The 27,857-nt window shown below is 38.2% G+C and overlaps 1 protein-coding gene across 1 annotated transcript; it reads right to left on the bottom strand.

The window, feature by feature from the left end:
• Positions 1-2: 2 nt before the first annotated feature.
• Positions 3-27,619, bottom strand: LOC116005202. The gene is made up of 21 exons (XM_031245460.1): positions 27,389-27,619; positions 26,271-26,831; positions 25,671-25,980; positions 25,083-25,167; positions 24,312-24,454; positions 23,449-23,633; positions 23,167-23,297; positions 22,762-23,034; positions 21,952-22,092; positions 20,713-20,964; positions 20,373-20,510; positions 19,973-20,281; positions 18,272-18,445; positions 15,569-16,469; positions 15,293-15,465; positions 13,985-14,089; positions 12,806-13,354; positions 12,151-12,433; positions 11,847-11,917; positions 11,554-11,767; positions 3-1,640 (listed from the first exon to the last, which is right to left on the bottom strand). Exons 2-21 carry the CDS (start codon positions 26,821-26,823, stop codon positions 181-183), a joined length of 6,450 nt encoding a protein of 2,149 aa, XP_031101320.1. The 5' UTR covers positions 26,824-26,831; positions 27,389-27,619; the 3' UTR covers positions 3-180.
• Between the last annotated feature and the right edge of the window lie 238 nt (positions 27,620-27,857).

The following is a 27,857-nucleotide window of genomic DNA, read 5'->3' as shown; positions in this document are numbered from 1 at the left end:
CAAGTCATAGAAAGACAATTCTTTTACAGAAAATCAAATAAACTACAATCTTCATTTATCCAGTCAGGCTTCTCAAGTGAAAATAGTACAATGTTATGCGTTAAAAACAAAGGATTTGAGGAGGAAATACAGCCCCGGCATTGTTAATGGTAACAAGTAAGCCAAGAACTAATACAAAGTTCAATCATTAGGCTGGTTTGCACTTGCAGTAGCTTGGTTATCAACATTCCTGAGCAACTCAAGGGCAGAAAATGGCAGAATATTAACAGCAGGCTGGTTTTGAGGGTTGAAGTCATTTGCACCTAATGGCTGTGGCTGTTCCTGGTCTTGTGAAAGTTTAGAACTGTCCAACGCTGATGGTTGTTGGCTCGGGACATGGTTGAGCGAGGGCGAAGATGAAGAAGAGTTAGCAGCAATGCAATTACCTGGTCCACCGCTCTGCTTTGGCTGGGTTGCGCTAGCTTGGTTATCAAAATTTCTGCAGTGGTTATCAAGATTTTTGAGCAACTCTGTTGCAGAAAGACGCAAAATGTTGACAGCAGATAGCGGTCTGTTATCGGGTTCAGAAGGCTGATTCTGAGGATGTGGCAGGGGATGGTCCATTTTTTGTAAAAGCTGGGAAGAGTCTAACACTAATGGTACAGTTTTAAAGTGGTTTAGTGAGGGTGAAGATGAAGAAGACATGTTAGCAGGTGTGCTAAGACTTGGCCAACCACTCTGCCTTGGGCGGTTTGGATTAGGTTGATTATCAAGGTTTGTGTGCAGCTCCAGTGCAGATAGAGAGTCAGAGATACTTGCAGGAGGTTGTTGCAGAGAGAGTGGCTGCTCCTTGTGTTGTGGATTTTGAGAAGACATCACTCCAGGTCGAATTGGAACATGGTTGAGTGAGGATGAATATGAAGACAAGTTAGGTCTAGCACTCGGGATGGGCGAGGGACCAGCTGTAGATGCAGACATAGAAGGCCTGAAAGATTGAAGGTGGGGTGCTGGGGCACGAATCTCGCACCATAGTCGAGGATTACCAGAGGAAGGAGTAATGGAACTGATAAGTGGTGGTCTGCTAGGAATCCTTGGAGATTTACCAACCATGGAAGGAGGTCTTGATGGTGCAGGAGTATGCTGCCCAACTACAGTTTGTCCCCCAGAAGACAAACCAATTGGTGGCGATCTCATCCTCACCGGTGATGGAGTTTGCATGCCAGCTGGAACCAAAGAAATCGATGCTAGCCTTCTCGGAGATTCACCAACCACGGGAGAGGACTTTGATGGAGCAGAAGTCTGCTGGCCAGCTACTTGTTGTCCACTGGAAGATGACAAAGAATCAGATGGCAGTCTCGTACAAGTTTGGGCTGAAGTTTGCTCGCCAGCAGAAGGTGAAGCAATCCAAGGTCTCGTACAAGCTGGTGCTGAAGTTTGCCGGCCCACTACTTGTCCACTGGAAGATAAAGCAACAGATGGCGGCCTTGTAGAAGTTTGGGCTGAAGTTTGCTCACCAGCAGAAGGTGAAGCAGTTGGTGGTCTCATACAAGCGGGTGCTGAAGTTTGCCTGCCAGTTGGAGATGAGCCTGTGAGAGAGGCAGATCGCGATGTAGGCTGTGTTGATGGTTGACGTAGATGCTGTATATAACTGGTAGGCACAGCTGCAGTGGAACGAAAAAAATACACATGAGAAATCATTCATTTCAGCAACCTTCAGTAAAGCATATTCCTAACAAACCATTTATGCAATATATAATATTTCCAAAGTTTACCAAGCTCCCATGAAAGCCCCATATATCATGATCCAAACTTCTTGGAAGTTGTAACCAGGTAGAATAAAAAGTGTTGAAATCCTAGGCCCTTTTATAAATGGGTCCATTAAGTTAATAGTTAATGCATGTATAAATAGTAGATCTCTGTACAGTTCTCTACACTGAATAGATTGAATCCCTTCTACTATGTCACATGGTATCAGAAGCTAACAAACCCTAAAACAAAATCCCTTTCTTCTGCCGCCGCGATTGTTTTCTTTGTTCCGTCGTGTCTGGTGGTTTTTCTCCCAATCTTTCACCACTGGACCCCTTGGAACCTCGTCACGAGCCTTTGCCTGAAGACCCACCACCAGCCACCGCCACCGCCACCGCCAACGGACGAGCTTTCAATTTTCCGGCCAAACCTCCGTTCAAAGTGTAACTCGCCTTGAAGAGATACACCTAGGAGTGTGCTCGGATCCATCATCTCAACCGGTCAATGTCACCGATGACCGAGCACCTCGTGAGATAGTGTTCTTGTCTTCTCCTGAATAGTGTTATGGCTTCATCTCCCACCACTGGTACCTCCTTTCTCTTTTGTCTCTCTCAAACTAGTACCACCCCTAGTACTTGGATTCTGGACTCAAGTGCCTCTAATCATATTTCTGGTAATCTATCCTTTATGACTAATGTATCAAAGTCTAAGGCTTGCCCATGGTTACCTTAGCAAATGGTCATCAAACACAAGCTGTCGGTGTTGGTTAGGCTTCTCCTATGTCATCTTTCCCCCTAGAGTCAATTTTATATGTTCCTAATAGTCCTTTCAACCTTATCTCTGTGAGTAAAATTACCTGTATCCTTAACTATTCCATAAACTTTTGTGTTGATTTGGTTGTTGTGTAGGATCACAATACAGCCATACAGGGACGGTGATTGGCACCGGGATTGAGTCACAAGGCCTCTATTACCTTCGTGGTGGCGATCTTGTTGCCTATGCTTTCACATATTCTCCTATGCTTCTCCATAGTCGTTTAGGCCATCCCAGTCTCTCCAAACTTCGACGGATGGTCCCAAGTCTTTTTATTGCGTCATTAGACTGTGAGTCATGTCATCTTGGAAAGATATCACATAAGTCCTTTCCACGGAGAGTCAATAATCGGGTTGTGTACCCCTTTGATTAAGTTCATACTGATATTTGGGGTCTATGTCGCATCGATTCTATTTTAGGGTTTCGTTACTTTGTCACTTTCATTGATGATTATTCTAGGTGTACTTGGATTTTCCTTATGAAAGATCGTTCTAAATTATTCCAGATTTTTCAAAATTTTTGTGCTGAAATACTAACTCAATTTGGTAAACTCATTCGTGTCTTGCGAAGTAACAATGCTAAGGAATATCACTCTAAGCCTTTTCAGTCCTATATGACCTCTTGGGGTATGTTACACCAACAGTCGTGTGTTTACACATCTCAACAGAATGGGGTGGTTGAGCATAGAAATCGGCATTTAGTTGAAATCGCTTGCACTATGTTAGTACACTCTCATGTTCCTCCTCATTTTTTGGTTGATGCTATCCTTATTACCTGTTACCTGATCAATCAGGTGACATCCTTAGTGCTAAACAATGATACCACATATTCCATTGTGTATCCTTATGTTGATGACATGACTCCTGGGCATTCGAAATTGGCCCCTAAAGTTGTCAAGTGTGTTTTCTTGTTACTCCAGACTCTAAAAGGGGTATCGGTGTTATTCTCCAGAACTCAAGCGTCGTTTTGTGTCTGCGGATGTCACTTTTATTGAAAGCACTCCGTTTTTTCAATCTACACCAATTGACACGATTTCTATTTCAGAGGCTCTCCCACTTCCTTATCTCTCCCACTTCCTTATCTTGGTCCACTTTCTCTTGACTAGGAACCTCCATTTGTTACAGGCCGCCCTCTTCAAGTCTATCAGTGCCATCCTCGACCTGTGTTTGCTAAGGCTCCTGTTGACTCGCCTGTGCCACCCTGTCTTCCGGTTGCAGTTCCACCGCAATCTAACAATGATTAACTGAGGCACCCATTGTTATCCTGAAAGGTACACGTTCTACTCGTAACCCTCATCCTATATATACCTTTTTGAGTTATCATCATGTATCTTCCCCTTTGCCGTCCTTTCTCACCTTTCTTCTGTGTCTATACCTAAATCCACTCGTGAGGCCCTCTCAGATTCATGTTGGCACCAAGCCATGTTAACAAAAATGGAGGCCCTACAATCTAGTGGCACATGTGAGTTGGTCCCCCTCCCTTCTAGTAAATCTGTTGTTGGATGTAGGTGAATTTATACTGTGAAGGTGGCCCAGTCTAGCAGTGGTATAGTCATTTTTCAAAGAAAGTATGCCTTAGATATTTTAGAAGAAACTAGTATGTTGGATTGTAGACTTGTGGATAATCCAATGGATCCAAATGTTAAACTTTTACTAGGGCAGGTGGATCCATTGCCTGACTGAGAACGATACAAGAGATTAATTGGAAAATTGAATTATCCCACAAACACACGACCAAATATCTCTTTTGCAGTTAGTGTATTGAGTCAGTTTCTTGAAAACCCTTGTGAGTTGTGATACTCATTGGGATTGTTGAGACATAATGGAGCATTATCTGGAACATTATCAGCAGTGGAGCATTATAATATTAGCTAGATAATGTAGTATTAGCTGTGTAGTGGAGTAGTGGAGTATTATTAGGAATAATGGGCAGATTTTCAGGCCCCTTGTCTGATTTCTCCTTAGTATATATATGTGTACCAATGTATGTATGAATACACACTGAAATGAAGGAAACAAGAGAGTTTCAACTACTGTATTTAGTTTATTAACATGGTATCAGAGCACTCATAGAGTGGAAAGTGAGGGAGAGGGCAAGCTGGTCGGGTGGCAGCGCAACTGCAAGGAGGGAGACGACTGGGTCGTGGTGTCGCGAAGCCAGAACACGACACGCTCCAAAGGGAGGTTGTCGCCGTCGGAGGGCGACCCCAGTCGAGAAGCCGCGCCGTCGCCGGAGCTGTCACGCGCCACCGCTGGAAGCTGCTCGCCGACTCACGCGCCGGCGCGTGAGTCACTTTTCGGCCACTTTTTCCGGTCGCCGATCACACCAGTGCGCTCGGATTGACGAGGAGGATGAACCTGGACTATCATATAGGCAGTGTGCGTGAGAAGTTTTGTTGAGGTACTCTCCCAGATTTATATCAAGCAGTGTGCGTAACTGTGGCAATGTTGGGCTGTTCCAGGTCTGTCTCTTTTCTTATTTATTATGGCTGAAGCAAGGAATATTACGGTTATATCTACGCCATCTAAATTAATTGACGTGAATATTACGGTTATATCTACGCCATCTAAATTAATTGACGTGATACTAGCTGCTGATGGGTCTAATTTTGTTGAATGGAAATTTTTGGTTAAAATTAATTTAGATGGAATGGGTAAAAGTGACCATTTAGATAAAGATTGTCCCTCTGGAAATGAAGCTAAAAAGGCATGGGAAGCAGATGATAAAGCTTTGTTGTCACGGATAATTAATTGTATTGATAGGAAAGTAGTATTATCAATGCAACATTGTACTACTGTTAAAGAAGTATGGGAGTTAGTGTCAGAATAGTTTAGTGGGTCAAGTAACTTGAGGAAATTGTATCAGCTGTCTCAAGATGTCTATCGACCTAATCAAAAAGATAGAAATCTGAGGGATTACTATTATGATTTCAAATGTTTGAGTGAAGCCTTGTGTACTGCAATACCCATCACAACTGATGTGAAGCAAATGAAAGCACAACGTGATCAGTTGATTACCTTTAGTTGGATTTCTGGGCTTAACAAAGAATATGATATTCTTAGGTCCCAATTACTGGGAAATAAGGAGTTAGGGTCATTGGACCAAGTATTCTCTCAAATACAGAATGCAGCAATAAACATTGACAATAATGAACTTTCCGAGAAGAGTGTTTTTGTATCACAGGAAAACAATGGTGGAAGAGGTACATTTGTGTCGCAAGGGAGTTATACTTATGAAGGTTATAACAGTCGAGGTGGAGGTAGTCGACATCGGGGACATGGTGGCTTTGGAAGAGGTCGTGGAGGAGGTCGTGGAAGACCAAAAGTATGTTTTAATTGTGGGGAACCAGGCCACTTCCGAAACCAATGTCCTAAACCACTCAGGTATCAAAGATTTGCTAACACAACTTCTGGATCTGAAGGACATACGGTAGTTATGACAGATGAAGAATTAGCAGCATTCAATCAATTGAGGGTGACCACTTCTATGCAGTCTCCATCCCAGTTTCCATCCAATCAACCATCTTCTTCCGCAACCTTTGTGCAAACAAGTAACCCTGTTGCATGTGTGTCTTCTTCATCTACACAGTGGGTTATTGACTCAGGGGCTAGTGACCATATGACAGGTAATCCTAACGTTTTCTCCACATATTTTCCTTCTAAACCTGGAAATACGGTTACTCTAGCAGATGGGTCATTTGTTCCAGTTTTGGGTAGGGGTAGTGCTGTTGCAACCTCATCATTACCCCTATCATCTATATTATACCTTCCAAAGTTTCCGTTTAATTTACTTTCCATTAGCCAAATCACACGGACTTTGAATTGTTTTGTCTCTTTCTTCCCGGGCTATTGTCTATTTCAGGATCTTTTGACAAAGAAGATTATTGGTAAGGGGAAGGAAGTCGGAGGCCTGTACGTATTGGAGCAGTCTATATCTCCGTCCAAGGCCATGTTGAGTGATACCTCTCCTTTCCAGTTACACTGTCGGTATGGTCATCCACCACTATCAACCCTAAAGAAGCTCTTTCCTGGTTTAGAGTCATTGTCTACTTTGCAATGTGAGTCGTGTGAGTTTGCTAAGCATTGTAGGGTTTCCTACCCTCCTCGTGTCAATAACAGGGTACGATCTTTATTTGAACTTGTTCATTCTGATGATAACAGGGTACGATCTTTATTTGAACTTGTTCATTCTGATGTTTGGGGTCCTTGTCATGTTACAGGGAAGAATGGGTTTAGATTTTGGGGTCCTTGTCATGTTACAGGGAAGAATGGGTTTAGATATTTCGTAACATTTGTGGATGATTTCTCTAGATGTACATGGTTATATCTTATGAAGTCTAGAGATGAGTTGTTTACCATCTTTTGTAATTTTTGTGCTGAGATCAAAACCCAGTTTAATAAAGTTATTAAGTGTGTGCGAAGTGACAAAACCCAGTTTAATAAAGTTATTAAGTGTGTGCGAAGTGACAATGCCCAGTTTAATAAAGTTATTAAGTGTGTGCGAAGTGACAATGCCCAAGAGTATTTCTCTAAACCATTTTCCACTTACATGAGTCAAAATGGGATAGTTCATCAGTCATCGTGTGTGTATACCCCTCAGCAGAATGGAGTGGATCAGTCATCGTGTGTGTATACCCCTCAGCAGAATGGAGTGGCAGAAAGAAAGAATCGTCACTTGTTAGAAGTAGCTCGGGCTATTTTATTTCAAATGAGAGTGTCTAAGGTTTTTTGGTCTGATGCGGTTCATACTGCATGAGTGTCTAAGGTTTTTTGGTCTGATGCGGTTCATACTGCATGATTTCTTATCAATCGGATGCCTTCGTCTGTCCTTCAAGGTCAAATCCCTTATTCTCTTGTATATCCGACAGAACCCTTTTTTCATCTCCCTCCAAAAATATTTGGGTGTACTTGTTTTGTCCAGGATGTTCGTCCTCAGGTTGGGAAACTTGATCCGAAATCACTTAAGTGTATATTCCTGGAGTACTCACGTACTCAAAAGGGATATAGATGTTATTCACCTGACTTAGGGCGGTATGTAGTGTCAGCTGATGTTACCTTCTTTGAAAACATGGTGTTTTCTAGGGGTGTTGGGTCATATGAATGTGAGTCTAATCTAGAAAATGACTTCCTTACATACACGATTACCATACCAAATCTAGAAAATGACTTCCTTACATACACGATTACCATACCAACCGAGTCTGTTTCTAGGCCCCCATACACGATTACCATACCAACCGAGTCTGTTTCTAGGCCCCCTGTCACGATTACCATACCAACCGAGTCTGTTTCTAGGCCCCCTGTCACACATGTTTATACTCGACGGCCGAGAACTGAAGTGGCATCGCTCGAACCACAAGAGACTACTTCTTCCTTACCAGAATCTTTGTCAAATGATCAGAGTCTTCCCATTGCCCTTCGTAAAGGTAAACGTAGTTGTCAACACCCTATTTCCTCTTTTGTGTCTTATAATCATTTGCCAATGTCATCCCGCACATTTGTATCACGTTTAGATTCTGTGTCAGTTCCAAACACTTTGAGTCAAGCTATANGGCATCGCTCGAACCACAAGAGACTACTTCTTCCTTACCAGAATCTTTGTCAAATGATCAGAGTCTTCCCATTGCCCTTCGTAAAGGTAAACGTAGTTGTCAACACCCTATTTCCTCTTTTGTGTCTTATAATCATTTGCCAATGTCATCCCGCACATTTGTATCACGTTTAGATTCTGTGTCAGTTCCAAACACTTTGAGTCAAGCTATAGCTCATGATGGGTGGAGACATGCAATGGAGGAGGAGATGGCTGCTCTTGAGGAAAATCAGACTTGGGATTTGGTACCCCTCCCAGCTGGTAAGACTGCAATTGGTTGCAAGTGGGTTTATGTTGTGAAAATGAACCCTGATGGGTCGGTGGCTAGACTTAAAGCACGTCTAGTAGCAAAGGGGTATGCACAGACGTATGGTGTTGATTATACAGAAACTTTCTCTCCTGTAGCTAAGCTAGCTTCTATTCGCATTTTTATTTCCTTAGCTGCCTCTAATCATTGGCCCCTGTATCAGTTAGATGTCAAAAATGCCTTTTTGCATGGTGATCTGGTTGAGGAAGTTTACATGGAGCAACCTCCTGGGTTTGTTGCTCAGGGGGAGTCTGGGAAGGTTTGTAAATTGAAGAAATCTCTATATGGCTTGAAACAATCTCCACGAGCTTGGTTTGGGAGGTTTAGTAATGTGATTTCTGAGTTTGGCATGCAAAGGAATATGTGTGATCACACTGTTTTTTTTAAGCATACTAATGTTGGGTGCATTCTCTTGGTTATTTATGTTGATGATATAGTGATCACAGGCAATGATGCAGGAGGAATTGAAGCTCTTAAATCTTTCCTCAAGGAAAAGTTTCACACGAAAGATTTGGGAGTGTTGAAGTATTTTCTAGGGATTGAAGTTGCTCGTTCTCGAAAAGGAATATTTCTGTCCCAAAGGAAGTATGTGTTGGATTTGCTTAAAGATACTGGATTGATAGGATCAAAACCATGTGAGACACCTATGGNTCTTTCCTCAAGGAAAAGTTTCACACGAAAGATTTGGGAGTGCTGAAGTATTTTCTAGGGATTGAAGTTGCTCGTTCTCGAAAAGGAATATTTCTGTCCCAAAGGAAGTATGTGTTGGATTTGCTTAAAGATACTGGATTGATAGGGGATCAAAACCATGTGAGACACCTATGGAACAAGGTGTTAGACTTGCAGATGGTGAGGGAGAAACCCTTGATTCTCCTGAGAGATATAGGAGGTTGGTGGGGAAATTGAACTATCTCACCATTACGCGCCCAGATATTGCTTTCCCAGTAAGTGTGGTAAGTCAATTCATGCAAGCACCAACCCAAACTCATTGGGAGGCAGTAGTTCGAATTGTAAAATATCTCAAGAATGCACCCGGGAAAGGTATTCTATATGCTGATCATGGACACAAGAGTGTTGAGGCTTTTTCTGATGCAGATTGGGCAGGTTCTTTGAATGACAGGAGATCAACGACAGGATATTGTGTGTTTGTAGGAGGTAATTTGGTCTCCTAGAAGAGCAAGAAACAAACTGTTGTGGCTCGGTCCAGTGCAGAATCTGAATATAGGGCGATGGCTCACGTGACATGTGAGATAATTTGGGTACACAATATTTTGAAGGAGATTGGTGTGGAAGTAATCAAACCCATACGTCTATGGTGTGATAACCAAGCAGCTATACACATTTCAAATAATCCGGTGTTTCATGAACGGACCAAACATATTGAGGTGGATTGTCATTTTGTGCATGAAAAAGTTCAACAAGGATTACTTTCTATGGCTCATGTTCGTAGTGGCGATCAACTAGCTGATTTGTTCATCAAAGGACTCAACAGGGACAGGATTGAATATATATGTAACAAGCTGGGCATGATTGATATCTATGCTCTAGCTTGAGGGGGAGTGTTGAGACATAATGGAGCATTATCTGGAACATTATCAGCGGTGGAGCATTATAATATTAGCTAAATAATGTAGTATTAGCTGTGTAGTGGAGTAGTGGAGTATTATTAGGAATAATGGGCAGATTTTCAGGCCCCTTGTCTGATTTCTCCTTAGTATATATATGTGTACCAATGTATGTATGAATACACACTGAAATGAAGGAAACAAGAGAGTTTCAGCTACTGTATTTAGTTTATTAACAGGGATGTTGATGTTTGGGTTCTAAGGTATATCAAGAGACCATCAAGGCAAGGTTTACTATATGAAGATTTAGGACATGCTCAGGCTGTTGGGTATTCTAACGCAGATTGGGTCGGTTGTCCGTTTGACAGGCGCTCTACTTCAGGTTATTGACTCATTGGTGGCAATCTTATATCTTGGAAAAGTAAGAAGTAGGATGTGGTTGCCAGGTCTAGTGCTAAAGTTGAATACCAGGCTATGGCCCTTGCCACGTGTGAGCTCATGTGGTTGAAGCACTTACTTCAAGAGTTGCAATGTGGCAATGTTGCTCAAATGACACTGATATGTGACAACCAAGCAGCTCTACACATCACCTCAAATCCAGTTTATCATGAAAAGACCAAACACATTGAGGTTGATTGCCACTTCATAAGGGAAAAGATCGTGCCAAGGTGCGTTTTACAGATCAGTTAGCCGATATCCTTACAAAATCCCTTAGAGCTCCTAGAGTTGGGTATAATTTGTAACAAGCTTTGAGCATATGATTTATACTCTCCAGCTTGAGGGGGAGTGTTTAAACCCTAGACCCTTTTAGGAATAGGTCCATTAGGTTAATAGTTAATAGTTAATACATGTATAAATAATAAATCTCTGTCCAGTTCTTTACACTGAATAGATTGAATCCCTTCTATTATGTCACAAAAAGCAATACATTAAAAAGGGAAAGACTGTGTTTGACCATTTTGCGAGGGAAATTCCACTTTGCTGTTTGAGAAAATGGTCAAATAGGCCTCTAAACTTTATAGAGGAAGTCAATTAAGCCCTTGAACTTCTTAAAGTTGCAATTAAGTCCATCAACATATAATTTTCGTACTTTGAAGCCTAGAAACCAATAAAGTAACATGTAATAGGCACCTAGGTGGTCACTAGGGTTCCGACGAGATTCCAAGCTATCGACAATGACGCTCCAGCGACCCCAGCGACCAGTGATGATCACGGGTTGCCTTCTCCATCAGAGACAGCAACCCAACCAGAGAAGGATTGTGTCTGACCATTTTGCGAGGTAAATTCCACTTTACCGTTTTCGTTTATTTGAGATCAACAATAATGAATCATTATTTATACAGATACGTCCTTTCATTTTTACTAAGGTTATTTTGGCTTTTTGGAATAGGAACTACCTTCGACCACCAGTCCAAGAAAAGTGTAACTAAAAATATTTTAAGAGGGTAAAGTGTCCCCGAGGATGTAGTTAGGGGGTAAAGTGGAATTTACTTATTTACCCAAAGCAATAAGCAGCATTTACAACAATTAGAAACATCACACCTTGCTGCATACCTGGAAGCTTTGAAGGTTTGATATCATTGCATTTAGATCTGAAAGTATCAGCCAATAACTTGTTCAAAAGAACTTTCTTCAGATTCCCACCGAGTTCATTCTTTCTCAGAGAATATCTTGTGTCGGCCTCCTGAAGTCTGGCATTGTATTTGTTACGAATTTCTGCAATTATTTCCTCTATTTCTTTTTCGCAATCAGATTTAAGCTGTGATTTCTGTTTAAAGACAGATAAAGCATAAATCACGGGCAATAAAAATGAACAGAGTGAGCCATGAAGAAAATTTGAAGATTACCAGATCTTCATGGCTCTTGGCAGCATTCTCCATTTCTCTACGCATCCTATCAAATTCATTGTAAAGAGGATCTGCATGCAATGGAAATGGTGAATTCCAATAAGACATCAAGTGGGTTGGATGCACGGATATGTTATTAGGCCCTTGAATAAAGGCCACGTTAGACGGTTCCATCTCAGTAATTTGAGAAACGGAGAGTAGTTCACCCCTGGGCTGGCAATCAACTCGACTTGCTCATAAATCAGGACAATCATGTCCATACAAGGGGCATAAATTGAATAACGCAGTTCCAAACTTAACACACCTTGCGAATCAGCATCAGGTGAAGGTTGTATTACTGTCCCTGTCTCAACCAACTGGGGAGAAGGTCTAGAGGTTTGTAAACTACTGTCCTCCTGGTTACAGATCATGTCTGCAACTTCACCAGGCGGAGAGCGACCACCAGCATCAGAAGCTGGTTGGTTTCCACTATTTTCAGCCAATACGGATTCACAATCAGACATTCTATGTCCAGCATTAATGGGTTCGGAAAGTCCAGCTTCGGTTTGTGATGTACTCTGGCTTTCTGATACTTGTGTCCCATTACACTGATTCATTAGAAATTACAAACCGGTTAGTCAACAATCAAAGATCAACTCCCACTTCCTAGACTTTATGTAAATGTCTAAACAAAACGCAAGAGCCAGATAGCAGTATCACAATTGCAAGGCATATAGGTTTGTAGATCATAAGACGCTTTTTTTTTTTTTTTGCAAAGCACCAAAGATTCAAAGGTTAATATTATTTGTCAACACATTCATAGGTACACAGAAACAGTGAGCATTATATTTGAGGCATCATAAATTGCTTTCAAGAACTAGATAGTTCAGATCAATGCAAATGGGGTAATGAATAATAACAATGTAAGAAGAATAGAAGATGTTTACCAAAAACATTTTATGAAAGACAAGGATACATACTTGGTTTTGAGGTAGCAAACCACCATCATCTGAAGAAGTAACTTCTTGTAATGTCTGGTTTCCATCACCAGAGTTACTAGTGACCTCTTTCTCGTTCGCTGTGGTACTTGTCAAATCAGTTCTATTTATAGGTGTAACATTTTCTTCGGCAGATCCATCAGCTATAGTATTTGCTTCTGCAGTATGCTCATACCCAGCAGCTACATCAGGAGCATCATCATGTACTTTTGGTCGATGATCGCACTCCATTGAAACTTCCTTAGCATGTTCAACTGACAAGACCTCATCAACAGTATGTTCTTCCAAAGGTGGTTGAACTGGAGCCTTGCAAGTGTCACCACTCTTACTTGCTTCAGAAAGCTCTAATGAATTTGACGTGCTTTTGTTTCTCTTCATGTGTTGCGAAAAATTTTTCTTTAATGCCCGCAACCTCAGATAAACAGTAGTCGCTTCATCTTTAGTACATTTGAAGTTTAGATGCTCTTTTGTTAATGCGAGCATCTCCTCTTTGTCGACTTTTTGCTTCAAGAATGAAGCTGCCGTCCAGCACTGAGAAACCATAAAGCATAACATTTATCAAATTAGAATGACTACAACTGAAATATATTCAAAGCTAAGCACGAAGTCAGAATTTATAAGTACTTCCAGCATGTGGGAGTGAGAGATAACATCTCAAAGATATATACAAACACATAACATAATAAGAGAGAATATATGGGTTTATAAGATCATGGGTTAGACTAGCTAATTGGTTGTATTCAATCTTTTAGTGTGATTTGGCCCATGTGCATTATAGCCCAATTGAGTGACTCTAGCCTAATCTTAGTTTATAACATGGTATCAAAGCATGTTCGGTCCACTTTGGGTTCACCCGGTTATGGGTATTGGTGGCGTCCAAGCTTTCGTAAGCCGCTTGTTCGGTCCACTCTAGTGGCAGAGCTGCAAGCGGTCAACCGGTTAGATCCAAAATGGCCCTGTTGTCCACTCGAGGGGGTGTTAAGAGTCCCACATTGATAAAATAAGAGAGAATATATAGGTTTATAAGGTCATGGGTTAGACTAATCAATTGATTGGATTCAATTTTTTAGTGTGGTTTGGCCCATGTGCATTATAGCCCAATCTTAGTTTATAACAATTTGTAAGCTGAAATATCCAAGGGCACATTGATCATTTGATTACCAGAGAAATTTGGAAAGCATGGAATATGCCGACTGGTTCCCTACTAATGCGATGGTTCTCCATGACATATTCTAGGAAACTTCCAGCCATTTTTTTGACATCTTCCTGCATGTGAAGCCATATAAACAGATTAGTAACTTAAATGCACAAATCAAGATCCTATATTATAAGATCTTATTCACAATAAATGCAACTATGAGGTTCACACACGAAACAAATAAGTACAAAAAAGAAATCACTGAGAAGTGCTTTAAAAGTTCATGAAATCATCAGCATCATTTACAGGCTTATCTACGCACCAGAAAGCAAGGGTTATAGGCAGAAGATATTTTAAGCTATGAATTGGAATAGAAATACCCTTGAATCATCATCAGTTTCTTTCTTTTCAAAGCACCTATAGATGATGCAATGAACACATAAAGATCTGAACCCTTGAGTACAATGAAATACCCCAGACCAATTCCACTTTGCATGTTTATTTAGTTTGACCAGCATGGTAATGAACCAAAATCCTCTATCACAAAGATGTCTTTTGATCCTTAACAAAACAGGGTTCCATATTGGACAACATGGCATTCACTTTGCCAAAGTACTTCTTGTTAGCATATAGGAAAAGAAAAACATAATTAATAGACATTAAAAGATCCCATGCCCACTCTGTTTAATGTTCTGAAAGGTTGGAATCTCAAGTGGAAACGAAAGAGAAACAAAGAATGGATTCCATCTCCTTCAACCTTCATGTTTATTTTGCTGGTTTGGAACAAAAGAAAATAACACTGCTCTGAAGACCAACAGATGTTTTTAGATAAATCCCAAGACCTTTGAGTCTGCCCTTACCTTTTGGTCAGAAGGGGAATTGCCTAACAATGCTCTACCTTCAGTAGATTTTATGGATGGGCTGAAATTTTCTGTAGAGAACTTGTATCTTGTCTGTATTGTGGGTGATTGAATAAATGGCATATTTACTTATTAAAAAAAAAAAAAAAAAAAAAAGATCTAAGGTTTAACAAGCCAAACAAAAATGAAATATTAAATGGCTCTGGCTAGTTATGCAGTTATGCTTATACTATCAAGCCTCAATTCATAAGCAATTTCCTTTGAACTATTGAGCTACAGCTATGCATAAATAAAGTTTTCTAAACTAGAACTTTGTTTTCCAAATCTAACATGGAAATATTAAATCCCTCAGTGGTGCAAACTATAAAATATGAGACACTTGAAAGAAAGGAAAACATGTCAGTGATATTAGTAGGTGACGATGTAGGCATCCTACTAACAGTTATAACAAGGAAAAGTCAAGAGAGGTACCGAAAGTTTTAGCACTTTAAAAATTTTTGCCATCTCTCCCTTAAGATAAATATGAAGACTAAGCTGCTCATCGGATATTATTTTTCTTTCTGCAGGCTCAACCAAATCAACCTCATTTTCACAAGTAGTAGATGTTGGCAATGACTCATTAGAAGCTCTAATTGTAGAAGACCCTGCACTAACATCAGAACCATTTAAGCTGCTCATTCATCTAGGAAAATGGATTTCCTTTGCAACAAGATCGGTAAGAGGGCAACCAGCATAAGAATGACATACCTTCCTTTGAAGCAGAAGGTTGACCTCCTTCATGTTCAGGCTGAACAGAGATTGCATCAAAACCACTGTTCATCTTCCTAGACTTCTTCGCTACGTTAATCTCTGGTGATGATCCATCAAAGAATTGGACTCTCTTTCTGCTCCTTGGACTTGGACTTGGACAGCTTATATGTCTCCACTGAGGATTTCTTCCCCCCAACAGACTTTTCCAAAAGACACTAGGTGCTTCTCCACCTGTACACTTATTTTTCTGCTCACCAAATAGTGAAAGATTTGTAGTGCAATGTGAAGAACTATGTAGAACTTTTGAAATAACAGAACGTTGCATGCCAGCATTTTCAGAGCTTTCAGAAATTATGGTGGAGAATTCCCTTATGACATCACTAAAAAGCAACTGCCCAGTTGATGTATGCATAGCTGATGCCTGGCCGTCTCCAGCATAGTACCCATCCAATCTACTGAGCAAATCTGCTGCACCCCACATGAGAGTGTTATTCAGGTTCCGGTTTGGACTATGTAAGTGATCTGGTTCTTGCTTTGCAATCACAAGTGCTTGTTCCTCCACTGTAAAACTTGAATATAACCGGAAAACTTTGATTGGTTTAGAGTCTGAATCAAATGATATTTTTTCTAGAAGTCTCAAGTCATTCCATGGATTAGTATCACTGCCATATATGATAACATTATCCACTGATGACAGTTTAAGGGTCGCTTTACACGCACGGTTTTCTAATAAAAATACAAATCGCCCATTTTCCAACTTGTTGAACCTATTAAGAGCAGATTCCTTCTTGGACCGTATCAGAAATGCATCAATACGCTCATAAGAATTTTCACCAAATCTTTGACGCAAAAAATCATCCAATATGTCACCAATTGAAGGCATGGTGCCAACAAAGGACTGCCAAAATACATTAAGAATAAATAAACAAGATCAGACAAAGCAAGCAATAATTGTAAACATGCGTATCCTGATACAATTCTATACATGCACAAATTTCATTTGGTGCAGGTTTAAAATCTATAGTTGACGAAATGGTTACAGCCCATACAAGTTCAGAAGCTATCAGAAATATATTGGCTAGAGTTAATCCTAAACAACTAGTGTAGCCGCACATGCATTCCAACTATAAGGTGGATATCCTCGTTCAAACACTGAATTTCTATTGACTAGCCAAATTGACTAAATCAGGGCTCATTCATAGACAGACTCTTCAACCATTCACACAATGACACAACAACATTAACAATAACAAAAATAATAAATCCATAAATAAATTAATTTCATTCCATGATTTCCATCCCAAACTCCTCTGAATCAGATTTTTATGCTGTAATTCCTGACTTTTTTATGCTCGATGACAGTAGCAAATATGTCCCCATTTTAACTTCCCACCCCCCCCCCCAAAAAAAAAAACCCTTCCACAGGCGAAGGAAGATACCTAAACAGCGGTTATCACTCTTTCATAATTTAGATTCAGGTTAGGGGTGTAGGTAAGGCTAGAGAGGGGCATTATTGGCCCACCTCTGGTCCATGGTGAGCTTCAAAAGGAATTCTAGACAGATTCCTAAACTTGTTCTCTCTCACTCCACTTTTCTAATTGATTTCTCTTATTCCACTTTATTTTGTCTCAACTCTCAAACATCCTTCTAGTTATAACTTATAAACCCTTCATGCTTTGGGTACACATATTAAGAAAATCATTCCGTATAAACAAAACATTTGACATATTTTGCATCACTAAAATGAACCTTGCAGCAGCAATTCAGCCTTAGAACAACCTAGTCACACAGGTGCTCACCCAGTAACTTAGACATAAATTTAAACAAATTCAAAATAAGTAACAAAATGTTTGTACAAATACTAGTGAAGTATCCATCAGGTATGCATATGTTTTGACATTTATTTAAAAATAATAAAAAAATATAAAAGAAGAAATCCTAATATGGCCTTGCCCATCTATAATAGTATGTGCAAGATACTATATCTCAAGACAAGCACATGAAACTTGATTGTTCTGAAAAGGTAGGCATATTGGAAAATTTGTGTGTAAGGAGTAACAAAGTTTCAAGTAAGCCTGAGGTCTTATAGCTTTTATGGGGTTTCTTTCATACGAACTGGAGATGAAGTTTCTAGAATTCCGTCTCTTTCTCCTCATTTCTTATGTTCCTATTTTGCACACAACACATCATCTTGAGAGTCAAAGCATCAAACATTTGCAGCACCAGACCATAATTCTCCTGCAAGATACCTACATTTCATAGCACCAGACCATAATTCTCCTGTGAGAGGCTTGTCCTATTATATAGGGCACAAACATTCTTTTCTCATTTATGTTATTAGCAACTTCTACTTAAACAGACTTTTTTCCAGAATATAAACAAATATTTTCCTGAAATAAAGCTTGAACAAGTTCCTTATCTAGCAGAACTTCTTTATAGCCCTGTCATTCCACGTTTGGCAATATTACTTTCCCTTTTGAAGCTTTTCTGAAATAATAACTTAAGGTACTATACTTCTATTTTGGTTCTGAACAAATACAGTTCATTTAAGCCCCAATATAAAGGATATTATTGCTTCCTGCAGAAAAATGGACCAAAAATAGAGGGGAGCTGAGCTTTTGGGGCCCATAAAAGGATCTCGCATGTAAAATTACCAAAGATCAATATATTGGTCTACAGGCAAAACAAATAAATTTATACCTGAAAAAGGACAATTGTTCTTAGCTGCCGGCATTTCATCTCAGATAGCATCTTGTCAAGAAGTTGCAATTTCCCACTTGCTTTTATTCCAATATCCAAGATCTCAGGCTGAGAAAGCCCCTTGTTGAAGGGATTCAAGGATGGATCCCAAATAGTGAAAGGATGATCACAACACTGAAAAAGAAAATCCTTCAGAAACTAATGGTACCCAGCAGTTGCAACAAAAGAATCAAATCGCATGGATGATGAATATAGAATGCTGGTAACATGAATAGCACCAAATGTAAAAACACCATCAATCTGCATAAACCCAGAGTTCAAGAGTCATTGCCACAGTTATTGTGCCACTTTTTATGATAAATTGTTTCAAGGCAAGGGGAAAACTAATTCAACACTGTAATTCGGGTCCCAATGCCAAAGGGGTATGGTTGGAAGGATGAAGTTTCATTTGCAAGCATTAGGTGGTCTAAACTTCAACAGTTTTTGTTTTGTTTGAGAAGGAGCTCAACTCCAATATGGCAACAACTACAATAAAGTACTCTAGAATATTTGCTATTTTCAAAATTATTGGTTTGCTCACCACCACCATAAACTGAAACACTAACTACCCATTTGGTTCACAAAATGAAAATAAAAGGAATAGGAACATAATATCATAACTGCACATTTGGTTTGCGGAATTTTTTTTTTAAGATAAAATTTCAAAAGGAATGTAATAAGGAGGAATAAAAATAATAATAATAATATTCTATTGTTTGGTTCACAAAAAATAGTACTGCGTATAGGTCAATTGTTGGTTTAAGGAATGGAAAAGAAATAATAGTTAGATGACAAAAATACTCAGAATAATATATGTGTGTATACCAAAGGACATTTTTGGTTTTGAGAAAAATGAACTATTCCAATGGCATTTTTTATATTATTAAAATTAGCTATTCCTAGGACATTTTGGTATTATGAAAACTTTTAAAGTCATTAAAAGTTTATAAAAATCTTGATTGAATACACCCCCCTAGATATTCTTGAGAAGTAAAAAATAGCTAATACCAGGGTGCACTCCCGGAATGGTTATTCCTATTACAGAGGGAATAGCTCATTATGAGAGGAAAAAAAAAAAGTATTAAAAAAATTTGTTGAAATAAGTCCATTCCAAGATATTTCATTTCATTCATGGCCAATTCCATGAATGAAACATGTTGAAAATAAAATATTAAAATTGTACGACAAAGAATAAAATAGGAAAACCATTGCATTATTTGGTTCAAAAAGAATACATAAAAGATAATATTTCATAATTTGGTTGGTTTAAGAAATGGAAAAGGAATAGACGATACTTCAGCAATACTTAAATATATATTATAAATAGAATAGAGTTTAGAAATGGGAGTATTTTAGTATTATTGAAATATTGTCTATCTCTGAGAAGGGCAGAATAGTCAATACTAGGAGGTGGTAAAAATGGCTATTCCCTCCTCATTCCATGTAATAGACAACGAACCAAGCATCGTAATAAGCCAATTCCGAATAATTCCATTCTATTCCTAGCCTATTCTTCAACCAAACATCCTGTAAAAAGTTCACTACGTAATGTAACAGTTATGCTGCATGTATAAGTTACACTTATGAAAGGATATGTACAGATTTTCATGCAGGTGCATTCATGCAGTGGGGCTGGGTGGGGGTGAAAAGTAAGATCCAGACCTTTCGAACATTAAGAAAAATATCATTGAGGGCTCCGACAGGATCACTTTTTGAGTAAGAGCATAGAGCGTTGATGTTTGAGAGTAGTGTATCACAGTACAGTTCAAGCTGTAGTTCAGAAATTTGAACAGGAAGCCAATACTCAAGAAACTTGGATGTCCATTTGCTGCTGCATGAAGTAAACCATGGGAACCTCTCTTTCAATTGTCCAAGAGTATCATTTGAGTGAGATTTCAAGAGATCAACTTTATCCAAATCACCATCAGAATCAACAAGTGACAGTAAGTTCGAGTACTCGAATGCAGTATGCTGTGAAAATTAGTAAGCAATGAGGAGAAAGTCTATAAAGTAAACACAAATTATTTATTTTAAAAAAAAAAACATAATATACAGAAGATACCTTAATTGGACCATTGAAGAGAAGCACCTTTAGCCCAGCAAGTGTCTTAATTTTCTCTATGTGAGTTGATACGTTAGAGTGTTGACACTGATCAATAACAACCACCTCCCAACTCAAGCTATTTAATACATGTATATCCTGCAGAAAATTTAAAGATATGTCAGAAGAACATGACCACATGCTGCAGATACTGTAACATCCAATGAGGTAATGTAAACCAGAATTACCAGCGTTCTTTTCACTCGCTAGTCAGTAGTCACTAAACATTTGTTAACCAAGATGTGTTTGGAAGTGCTAATATTAAAAGACAAACTAAAAATATCAAATTATTAAGATGTACCTCAACAACAGTTTCAAGAGAGGTTAAAAGAACTTGAAGCATTATGCATCCACTTTGGCTATAAAACTCCAATGTCTCAATACTCTTTCTGGATTCCCTGCTACCATGGTAAACTACACAATCCAAAGATGGGGCCCATTTCATGAATTCAGCTTCCCACTTAGAAATAGCATTGGAAGTTGTGATGATAAGGACAGGCCAGCAGACCGTTGACAGAGATAAGATAAACAAAATTATCTTCACTATTTGTTCCTGCAAATTATATAAGACAACAATTTTTCATTTAAGGGTCTACCAAAAATGGCACCATTCCGGAGCTAATAGCACTGTGTTAACACTTCGCAGCATGTCTAGATTACAGAGAGAATTATTACAAATGCATGCAACTATGAAACAGCAGAAGCCACTTTATCACAAAACTTGTGGAGGTGATTACTGAATACCCTGAGGAATGAAGTGACATTGATGTTGTACTTGAGAAGAATACGATAGTGTGTGCAAAAGGTTTTCAGATAGAGCTAGAGCAATTAAAGGATGTATTCAGATGGAAGGAAATAGGTGTGGGGGGACATGTTGCTGACTCCTGATGTCTAAGATAGGACCAAAAGTGCTATTAACCATAAGAGTAAAAATTGAGTATTTGAGTGGATGAAAGGAAGCAAGGGAAATAATACAAGAATCTGCCCTAAAATCAATATGGCATTAATCTCCATAAACCAAACCTGCATCTATATTACTATATACATAGCTTTGTGGGGAATTCCATATCAAAGAACTCTTATTCAAAAATGAATTCGTAATAAGAATCCAAAAGGCTTCAAATGTCTAACTAAAATAGGTGATTTCATATATGCCATGTGATAACAAGTTAAACCAAAACTACATCTATTTCCAATTGATAACAGATACATTCAAATGTTCAAGAAGCACTTCACTTTGACATAGAATATTCTAATTACCAGGTAGAATCAGGAAAAAATGAAGATAAAATTCAATCAAGAAAATAATCCAAATTAAACAGCCAACTTGCCAACAAAATTCCATTTAGTTATAGAATCACATATAAAAGCTATTGCTATAAGTTCCTCTAATTGTATGACATTTGAAATAAAAGATTGAGATTACACAATCATGTCCCATACAGCTCGTCCTTATGCTTCATACAAAATTGCCGAATATTAGATCCCAATACAGAATTACTTATATACATAACAGAAACAATGTATGCATTCAACCAACCTGATCATCATAAAAAGCAGCATTCTGTGATTTCCACCAACAATCTTGTAGTTTGTTTATGGAATTTAGTATATCAATATCAGTTACAAGTGAACTTCCTGCCCAATTCTTTGAAAGTTCAACAAGAGATTGCTTATTATTCTGCAGGTATGTGCAAAGAAATACAAGCAATATTAAAATAAATAAATAAATAAAATAAAATAATCAAAACTAGTTAAATGAAAAAAAGGGTTAATTCTCATTCACAAGTCAGTACCATTTCTTTCAACACCAAAGCACGACTCTCTATTTTCTATTATTTTTCAACAACAAAAAATGGGTCCATAAATCCCAAGATGAGTACTAATCCCAAGTTAAACAACAGAAAAGTTCAGCCCTCTATGTACCAGTCACTCATATGCATCAGTATGTTTACACCCATTCTAAAGAAGAGTGTGAGACTATGATTCAATTTGTGCTGGTTGTGATTTGTGAAACATCTGCATCCAATAACCAGATAGACAAGTGTACTTGACACCAAACTTATCAAAGTCACCAAAAAATTGAGTTTGAAGCCTTCAAGTTAATAGATTTACTTATTCTCCCAACACAAAAGCCAAAAAAAAAAAAAAAAAAAAAAAAAAAAAAAAGGAAGAATGTGCACTATTCAGCTTTGATCTACCATTTCAAGGAAAATGATTACTTTTAAACATGGATGAAACTCTATCTAAACTGTATCAATTGATTAATAATCAACATGCAGCTTTTAATTACTGGGGAAAAAAATGCAAGGATGATAATTATTTGATAATGTAATGATCCAACTAGCACCTTGTTGATTACTTGTTTTGCCTTTTCCTGCCGTATCTCATACTCCTTAACAAGGCTTTGTCCATGAGGTGAGCATAGAAAATTAGCATTCTCCAATTCCCATGTGGCATTTTCATAATCAAGACCGCGCCACTTAACAAGCCATTCGTATTGACATTCTGAATTATCACCAGCATCAAAATTATGACAACCACCTTGCAGTTCAGAGAAAGATAATAACCTTTTCTTCAACAAACGATGTGGCACTGTCCACTCAGAGTTCCATCTAATAACCTGAATGTTGAGACAAATGCTGTTTGTTAGGTTTTCAAACAATTCAAGATTAAAAGCACCAACTAGAATTTCAGAAAACATGTTATCTAATCAACTAAGGCATAGATTCCAATGTGCAAACAATAACTTGACCTGATTCTTATCATTAAAGTTTGCAACAAGAGATGGTGCTTCATGAAGCAACTGTGCTTCTGATACCCAATGGTTGTGAACATGTGCAAGACCTGTGTACTTTACAAGATACTGCTTCTGCCTATGTGTTCCTGATATGAAGGCAGAAGTAACAAAAAAATCAGGAACAAAACAATAGATTACACTAAAACAAAAGAAAAGAAAAAGTAATGAGAGTTATCATAACTTCTGGCTTCAAATTAAATGTACATAAGGAATGCTAGTCAATCAAATCTTTCACACCTGATACACCCACTTCTCTAGCATCCCAAATTGACTCTACTCCTTGTGTCACTGAGTGGACACCAGATTCAATCTTTTTCTTCAGACACCAGAGACAATGCCAGACTCCTGATGGAACATCATGTACAGGAGTACCTAAAGAAGGGGGATGGGAGCATCTCTTGCAATCCTTTCCACTGCATAGTCTGAAGAGTATGTTAAGAACACTAGTAAACAAAATGATAACAAATAAATAAATAAGAACAACAACAACAAATGCAAACATAGGAAAAGAGAGCGAAAATGGCCCAAATCTCAAATAAATTTCAAATGACTTCATGTTTGTAGTACCTAATTTGATTAAAGGCTAGCAATATTTCATCCTGGTTTCCAATTGAGAAAACAAGCAATTTGTTAAGAAATCATGAATTTGAAAGCTTGGAGGGTGGCATAGAGCCACTGAGCCACTACTCACTGGTAGGGTAGAACCTTTATGCGTTCAGCAAGTAAAATAATAGGAGAGGAAATAATTTCATGACTAACTTAATAACAACTATTTACAACTTAATTGAAAGATTACAACAGCTCATATATTTATAGGCTTAAGAGTTAAGAGGTAGCTATGGAGTCTCTTGATATTCCAACAAGTGTAATTATGAAACTATGACACTTCAACTAAGACCATGATCTTGAAATTTGTAGCGTGTGATAAACAACAAAATCTGCAAGGCCTCTTAGTTTTCTAACAGATATTAGTTAATTTTGTGATGATAACCAATATTATTAATGCACAAACATAAAAGTTTGTATTGATGTATCCTTAATGTTCAAAGTTATTATTCACCACTATGTATCTTAATGCAGAAACATAAAAGTTTACTCACAGGCCCTTTCCACCTTGTTTGCACACAGCACACACATTGTCATTCCTATCCATATGAGGATCTGAAGGAGCCCCTTTGGATTGTCCACTGTTGAATTTTTCAGCAGATCCCGAGATAATAATAGCTTCAACACCAATTTCATCCTAATATGGAGTGTGTCAAGGAAATAAGTATAAAACATCTACTGACTACTGTACACAAAGTAAAGAAAAACCATGCTCTAAACTGTCCTTAAGTTCTTTCCTCCAAAGAGACAGCCTATATAACTAACAATTTCTTTGTGAGAGTTTCAAATCATTAGTTCAATCCATCAAATGTAAGCAAGGCTAAGAAGGCATAGTGATGAAAATGCACTAAAAAGGCATTTCCATGGACAAGTAAAAGGTGAAAATGTTGGTGATTATACTAAAAGGAGCAAATTCAACTTAGACAAATTGACTAAGGGCTTTCATGGTTCCAATGACAGGGGTATTAAGCAATAAGCAATTCCAATACTTATCAATAGTAACTGCACAAGATATACCAACTGTGACATAACAGAGCTTCTATATCTGGATATGCTACAAGCTACTCCTTTTTTTTATTTGATAGTATCTGTGTTTAGTTAAGTGTATCTTTCACTGAACTAATAAAGTCCCATACTATATTCATGCAGACAAAAAATATAAATGTGTATGTGTAAAGCTCATCAATCTGCAGATCTTAAGAAACTTTGTTGTGCAACCTCTTCCCTTCTCTTAGTTCAAATATCAGATGGCATCATAAACCAACCTTAGGACTAGATAATTTATCACAATCCTTATTGGATATTGCAACACATGAGCAGAGCTCTACTTTGGGCAAACCATGACCCACCCTGCAGATTTAAAAGAAAGACAAACAATAATAAGGCATACTTTAAATCTTGACAAGCAAAATAAAAACAATTACAAATCAAATACATGACTAAATCTCTATATTTAGGTATCAATCAGAACCAGGAAAAGCATATAAAACTGTACCATCCAAACATAACAAAGGAAAAACAACTTCCATTTCACATCAACCCCTTCACTTATTTTTCTTTTTCTTTTTCCTTTTTTTCTACTTTCTGCTCATTCAAGATGTGAAGCAGTGAAGGGGTGGGGTGGGGGTGGGGGGAGAGAGAGAGAGAGAGAGAGACAGATTAAAAACATTTTTGTAAATTATAAATAAATCTTTTAGCATAGAACATTAATGCACTTACAAGTGAAAGTACAACACGTAATCATACACTTTCAGCCTTTTTACTGATGACACAGACCAAACCCTTTAACGAAAAATGCTAACTAGCTAAAATACAAAACATTCTATTTTGCAAACAAAAATGAAGAAAATTACCTTCGCTGTTTTGAACATGCAGCACAAGACCCAGCAAAGAAATGCTTCTCATGCCCGGCTGATGGTGACCAAGCAGACCCAGAATCTACAAATTTTGGGATCTTCAAACTTTTCATATCAGGGCAAGCCTCTAGCACACTGTTGGAGGCTCCTTCATCAACTTGTGCAGCAAGATGGTCTGTCAATTCATCTGCGACCTTTATATGGCATTCACTGTCCCTGTTTTCTTTATCCCCAACAAACTCCCCGCGCCTGGTGTCCCTACCATCAGCTCCAGAAAATTTATGTGGTCTCTTTGACTTATTAATTCCTACGGGGAGAATAAACATGTGCATTAGTACTTCCTCAAACATGAAACAAATGGCATAAGGAATCACCTATGCAATCTTTAGGCGTTTCATTTCAAAACATCACAATATTATAACTGCAGCTTTCTGATTTAAGTAGAATTGTTGTTAAGGATGACTAGTTTCAGCTTTCTCATGGATTGAAAGGAGATCGGGTTACAATCCTCCTGGAAAAAGAAACCTAACAGACAAAAAAGAAACAGAAAAAAGCATCCACAGGCTTAGCGGATATCAAAAAACATAGATCATCTACCTGAAGGTGTGCCCCTTTTTCGTCGCATCTTGAGCAAAAGTACATAACTATGGGCATTCATTGATTTCATTCTCCTCCTTTTCTTTCCAATAGAAGACAAGCTCTGGCTACTGCTAGTGCTAACGCTTTCAGATTCCAGAGTTTGTTGCTTCATGCTCTTTTGTTTTTTTTTATTTCTCTTCATGCCAGATGAATTGGATTCTTCCTCTGAGACATTTAACAATGAAGTACTCGGTAGAAGGTTTCTTTTGCTTCTATCAGACTTCCTTGAAGGACTAGGACTAGGAGTGCTCAATTTTTCATTTTTACCAGATTTTCCTTTGGTAGGAGTTACAGGTGGAGTCTGCTTCTGAAGACGCTCAGATTTCCGTGTAGTTGATGGGCTTGTGGTAATCTGTTTTGATGAGGTTTTCCGAGCTGACCTTCGTAAGTCTAAACAATCAGTCTCTCTAGAACCTGAAATGGATGTTCCTTCTCCATCAGCCACTCTATTCTTTGAAGTATTGTCCTCATCACCCCCCACTTTACTCCTTGATCGCGTCTCATAAACCATGCTTCTGACTGTTAAACAAAATGATACGGCCCAAATTCTTCTCAGATAACTCTTCCGCATACCCAAGAATACCAAAGAAATACTAATAGGAAGAGTGTGCTTACAAAATTTGCATCCATAAGCACAGTTAACCATCTAAATTTATTGTTTGGTATAAGCATCTAAATATCAAGTACTTTAAAGGTTGATGCTTTTTCCCAGCAACAGTTAAATTATAACATATTGCATTAAGTCATTAACATCTAAGTGAACTCAACTACAACAAAATACTAGTAATTCTGCATGCCACTAAACACACCATTGCTAATACCTCCATCAAGTTTAAAGCTTTCATTAACTCTTATGACACATACAGAAACTATCCATCGCTTAAGGGAGAAGGTTTTAAGTTTTAGCCAACTTTCTACAACTAAGTCCCACATTTAAATAAGTACAGTAAATAATTGAAGAAATTCCAAATTAACCCCCAAAAAAAATACATTTTTTGGCATTCGTGAGCTGAAAAACAGCTAAGAATCAAGCTATGGCTTTAGCCAAGAATTTCAGATGAAATGCAGTGACTTACCTTCTTCTGACAAAGCGAAAACCCTATATTTCGGGCAAAATGCTGCTTACTTCAAAAAATAAACAATGAACATTTCCGCGAAATCTTGGGCATGTCAACCCTAATTTCAAGCTCCTGAACTGTATCGAAATTCAAATATAGAAATATATACTGTAACAGAGATGAAAATTTTCTCTTTGGTCTCCTTTCTCCCTCTTCGGACAGTCAAACTCTCTTCTTTTAGATCAACCATTTAACTTCCAAAAATAAATTGCCCAACATTGACAAACAACTAGATTTTAGTGAATGCTAACACTGTAGCAGTGTAGTGTATATTTAAGGTTAATTGGAATGAGAAAATGTTATTTTTGAGATCTAGTATTTACCCCGTGCGTTGCACGGAATGAATTTGTTATAATATTTTAAGAAATATTTGAATGGATATACAATTATATAAATTATAACATCGAATATGAGTATGAATAAGTAT

Source organism: Ipomoea triloba, chromosome 14 (genome assembly GCF_003576645.1).
Source record: "Ipomoea triloba cultivar NCNSP0323 chromosome 14, ASM357664v1".
Classification (NCBI taxonomy): Eukaryota; Viridiplantae; Streptophyta; class Magnoliopsida; order Solanales; family Convolvulaceae; genus Ipomoea; species Ipomoea triloba.
The sequence above is the reverse complement of the archived record's forward strand: the minus strand, read 5'-3'. Positions and strand labels throughout refer to the sequence as shown.